Here is a 5,644-nt window from a genome sequence, read left to right on the forward strand (position 1 = left end):
ACGAACCTATAACTTTCTCTCCACTTAAGAAAAATCCAACATACTGTGTAGTTGTGTCTGACATTAAGGTTTGTGGTTATAATGTGACAAAATGTAAAAAAAAAAAAAAAAAAAATCAGGGTTTGTGAATACATTTGCAAGGTAGAGCCATAATGGAAAACGGGATTTCACCCAAATGGAAAAAAAAAAAATAAAGCAAAACAAAAACGCAGTCAAAGTCGTCTGTGGAGGTTTCAATCTACTGGTTTCTTACTCACAATCATTACGAGGTCTGTGTGAAACCGAGGCTCAAGAATGCAGCACGAGCTCATATTCCTACTGTGAATCATTTCTGAACTGATGATGATACAAGTCAAAGTAAAAGAAAACGCTACAGGAGTTAAGACATCAGACATGCTGTCATCCCACTCTGGTTGTGTGTTTATGCTTTCTTCTAATTAATGTCAGCAGCAGGTTGAAAACGATAAATTCACAGGGAGGAAAGAAATCGTGTAGTTCACAGATTGCCACAGTTTAAAGATAATGTGCCTGAAAACACACAGAGCTGTTTACATTTACAGTCAATTATGCTGGAAAWGTGTCAAAAGTCTTAAAATAAACTTTTACTGCAGTAGCATAAGTTCMCACAGAATATTTTATGAAAATTCAACCTTTAATTTTACCAATAGCAACAGAAAAAGAGAGCTTTAGGGTAAAACAAAACAAAGAACGATTTCTCTGTTGTCCTCCTGAAAACACAAAAATGAACTTTATTCTGTATTCTCCTRTTTCTAGAAAGAGGTTTAAAAAGCTTCTTGCTGGTTTAAAAGGGAAACAGGCCCACAGCATYACTAAAGGCTTAACTACAGGCTTGAGATGCTTTTCCACATACTTCGTTTTTATYTTTACATGCCACACTCATGTAGAGAGCTAGTAACCAAAATCCATAATCTTAACCTGAACTAACCAAAGCAGGAAGTTCCAGTTAAACTTCTAGTAAAGCTTAGCAAAAGCCGCACGGCATGGTTTTGTGTAGAGAAAAGAAAGACCGGCTCCTAAATAGTTTTGAGAACCTTCTGCCTGACTTACACTGTTAATCAGTGATTTAAATACTAGAATAACAAACAGTTATAAACAGGTTACAAGTCCAACCCAGCAGTCCATTTACTTACAATGCATTCTGCCTCAGTGTTATACTATAAAATAACTCTTTTTAAAAAAAAAAAAATTATAAAAAATTTAGACTTCTTTATAAAATTCTCCAAATATTTTCAAAATAATTACTTCTTTTCCTCACTTATTAAGTTGTACTTCAGTTAAAAGCTGATTCCCCCCTCCCCCCCTTCAGCTTCTAGGATTAGTGCAGCACTTAAAGATACATTCATTTTAAGATTTAAAACCAGGACTAATTGGTTATGCAAAGGAAAAGTCTAGATCTATTAGCTCATCAAGCCCTTTGTGGTTCTGCAGCTAATTAAGCCCATGATGAAGACTGGYTGTCCGTTTTTATGATCCCGGCAAAGAGATRTCAACTGGTCAGCACGCGTTACATGTTACAGTTAATTGCCTTGGCTTCTTTTTTCTCCAAAGATTATTTTTTGTCTTCTAGTCGTGCATGCTGACGATGCTGGAAATCTTRTGTGAAAACATGCATCAGGTAACCAGCAGCTGATTACACAAAGATCTCACCATGGGTTGTCGTACTTCCACCTTAATGATGTCCTCATAAATGTCGTCGCCGTCGTCCTCACACGGCACGCAGTCGTAGATGTCATCCTCGCCCAGGTCATGTTCACTGAGGAGAGGGAAAAGTAAAACTTTAAGACAGCCAACACACCCTGGGCTGTCAAATCAGAGCCATCTCATTATCTTTTACACATGAGGGCCAGAGGGGCGACGTGATTTTAATTTCTTTAATGATTTTGTTTCCGAGGAAGAGGACGCAGCACCCAGCATTTACAAACCCCTCCGAAGTGWTGGKCTCCCATGTGGCGTTTCCCTTGAATCTGTTTATATTGTTTTGGCACCCAGCTAGCTAACTGACCTTTAATTAGGCCAGAAGCCAACAGAGCAAAGACAGTTGCTGTGGAGAGCAACGGCTGCTGCTCCTCATGCTGTCGGAGATTACGCTGTGCCTTGCCTTGCACTGCAGGTGTAGTTATTGCAAAGAAAAGGGACTTTAAGAGAAGATGCAAATCTCTTTCAAAGTGCCCCCCCCGGCCCAAAAAAAAAAAAAATTATATTTGAAAGGAATGAATGATGGTTTTTATGTTTGATGCCACAAATGTTTTTAAGTGTGTAAATCCAATCTCCTAGTTTAATTTCTCATRAATTCACWATTCTTTGGTGATTATTAAGTTTTCTAACTTGAGTCACAAGTTTAGCCTCAGCAAACATCCACCTTGTTTMTTCTGTGCTGAAGGTTTAGGATTGGTTCACAGTATCTTTAACTTTYTTTAAAACGCCACAGATTTACAGCTTCTAAGTATTTACCCAAAAATGTATGAAATCAGGGCTTTTATTTAAAGTTAATTCAGTATTTACAAATTACGATTAGATGGAAATTTAGCCTATTYGTAGATTTTATTTATTTTTTGGTAAATCATATGGATATTATCCTGGAGACAATGCTGGGTAAGTATCTGATATACCCTGGTGCCGTGGGATGCTACCAGYTGGTGTTTGCAAAGGAGCAAATCCAGAAGAGTCATTCAGTTTCCCTGGCGCTAACTGGCTGTACCTYCAAGGGGGCAGATGAGGAAGATGGTGGATGCTAGCTTCTGAGGTAGTGCTAGCTAACACAATTTCCACTGTGTATATATTCTATTTCTATTGTTTTCATTATTAGAAGATGTAAAATGCTTACACAAGAACAACAGGCTGGTAATTCTTAAGGTTTCTTCTGATGTAGCGTCTGCTATGTTAGCATGCTAATCATGTCATGCTAACTGTARCTTTAAAACRATGTCTCATTAGGAATAGCGACTGCCTGCATCGACACTGTGGTAAATGTTGAAARMATCATGAGGAGAACRGCAGCACCGGGTTACTAAGGCGGTCTGTAAGTCGTGGGTTTATGTTGTTTGATTCTCCAGAACTGGTTCCAGGTGACRACCTTCCTCTGCTTTCAGAGCTACAACAATCCTCCTCTCACTGTCTGTACAAACACGAGGATAAGGAGAAGAAGAGCAGACACATCTGCCCTCAATCAAAAACTCAGCTTTGCAATGATGCTCAAGTGACGCCGGTTTGAAGTTTTAATTGGGGTGTCTCAGTTCACTCTCAGTAATGCGCTGCTTCTTTTTTCATTAAGCCAAAGCGGCTCAAGTTGAATACTGACGAGGCTGCAGCGTGGGAGGACAGTACCCAGCTCCTGCTGTCCTATCAGCATGTCCTCTCCCAGCGGTGGGACTACAGGGCCACTCTCACAGACGCTGGATGGCACAGAGGTTACGCTGAGGCACACTCTCAACTTAATTTTGCTCTATTATCCGCAGGGGGTTATGGACATATTTTTGACCTGTGGAGAGATCTGAGAGAGGCAGGTTCTCCTGGGAGAACATGGAGGAGAAATTTGAGACTAAGTGCTGTTTTATACAGTAGGATATGATAATGAAATATAGCTCAATAAAATAAAAATACATAAAGATTAAGACAGTCGATATCGACTTGCTTCTGCTTTATTCTTGAATATGTCTTCATGTGCACTGGTAGTTATGCATCTGCAGCATCTTTATCGATTTTTCATGTCTTTCTTCATCTTTTCAGTTAGTAATTTCATCATCAGTTCATTTTCAATCAGCWWGTTAATGACACTGAAGATCACTAGCGATGCTTGGATATGATCTTAAAATATGAATGTCGATTGGTTGTTTCGTTCAAACGCTTCCYAATMCACCTGAATTTAGACTTTATTACCTCTTTTATTTAAAAAATTTACTTTTACCGAGCCTCTGTCGTGTTCCACAGGGTTTTATGTTTGATGCAGAGCATCTTGCAAAGGTTTCCACAAYTTTTAGAGTTTAAGGAAAACAATATCACTCATCCAAACTCTTACAGTGTAGATCTGGTTGTATTGTTCAGTGTTGTACCTGTTCTAATCAATTCAAATGTTGTGCTTCACTGTAGAGACAAAGTGTTTTGTGGTGATGCATAATGTCAGTTTTCCATCCATTTTCTTTACACCCTTCTCCCTCAGTGGGGTCGGGAGGGTTACTGGTGCCTATCTCCAGTTAACGTTCCGGGTGAGAGGCGAGGTCACCCTGGACAGGTCACCAGTCTGTCNCAGGGCGACACAGAGACACACAGGACACACAACCATGCACACACATATTCACACCTAGGTGCAATTTTGGAGAGGCCAATTAACCTGACAGTCATGTTTTTGGATGGAGAAAACCCACCATGCACATGGAGAACATGCAAACTCCATGCAGAAAGACCGGGGCCGGGAATCGMACCCAGAACCTTCTTGCTGCAAGGCAACAGCTCTACCAACTGCGCCACTGTGCAGCCGGTTTTGCATTCAGTTCATGTAAATTAAATTTGGTAATCACTTGACCAGTGAACCTGTTACTGTGTTTCCTGCACCACAAATAAAGTGGGCTAAATGCAGTTTACACTAGTTTCCAGTTGTAAAACATTTGATTAAGTTTTCTTGCTCTAAAATGTTGCGCTACTCTGCTCTGGTTTATTACATTAAGCAATATGTTGAGGTTTTTTGTTGTAACATTAGAGTTTTTTGAGAACCGTTGCAAACCAAGTGGGTAATCACATTTCCAGAAAAACCGACGCAACAAGAAGAGCGCTGTGAATGTAGCAGCGCTAAATTTGTAGAGAYGTCCTACATACTGCATAATGTGTGCAAATATGTTATGATATGAGGAAGAGAAAAAAAAAACAAAGATTTATCTGTACAAGAGGAACATTGTAAAGGAAGAATTTCCACAACTGTTTTTTTCTGTTGGGCTTTTGTGAGCACTTATAAATAATTCACATGCACGCATGTGGGCACGTTTGTGTGTGTAGGTGTGTGTTTTTGCATGTCTTAGCATGAAAATGCATCGGTGGGACACAGAGTGGGAAGGAAAGGGCCTCAGGGCTCATGAATTAGGGTCTAATTTTCTGTCTGATAAAACAATGACAAGCCAGAGGGTGTCCAGCGCGTTTGCATGCAATCGGTTTAGTCAGTGCTGCAGGCTTACAATGACATAGAGCTGCATCAGTGAGGAGGAGGAATGGACAATGATTCACTGTATGAGAGCTACAGTGCATATGTTTGACACAGCTCAGGTTTTTGCAAATCAAAAAAGCATATAGCATTTAGGTTTTTTRAGTTATAAAAGGCAGGTTTTGGTAAAAATGTGTAGGAGAGTRTGCAAAGAGTAAAGCAGCTCATGCCACTAAATGAAAAACAAAAGTTTGCAAAGATTGAATTTTAAAATATGGATGGTATTTGTATTTCATTTAATCGTTTTTTGTGACAAGCTCTTTTTATTATTGCTTTATACAAGAGAATAACATCTCCAGCAATTAAAAAAAAAATACTGTAGCACAATGAAGTCACTGTCGCGTTCAACCACTTTGAGATGTTTGGTCTTTGATACTGATGATGAATCCTGGCCTTTGTGTCGTTTACTTCAAACCCCACCATCTAAAATCAAGA

General features: G+C 39.4%; 1 protein-coding gene across 1 annotated transcript in view; it reads right to left on the reverse strand.

Moving 5' to 3' along the window:
• Window positions 1-5,644, reverse strand: part of vav2 (vav 2 guanine nucleotide exchange factor) — a 177,619-nt gene that overhangs the window by 39,488 nt on the left and 132,487 nt on the right. Inside the window, exon 5 of the mRNA XM_008424709.1 lies at window positions 1,669-1,774. Within this exon, the coding sequence (XP_008422931.1) occupies window positions 1,669-1,774 (106 nt within the window). The remainder of the gene's footprint in view (window positions 1-1,668; window positions 1,775-5,644) is intronic.

This window comes from Poecilia reticulata, linkage group LG12 (genome assembly GCF_000633615.1).
Source record: "Poecilia reticulata strain Guanapo linkage group LG12, Guppy_female_1.0+MT, whole genome shotgun sequence".
In the NCBI taxonomy this organism is placed as follows: Eukaryota; Metazoa; Chordata; class Actinopteri; order Cyprinodontiformes; family Poeciliidae; genus Poecilia; species Poecilia reticulata.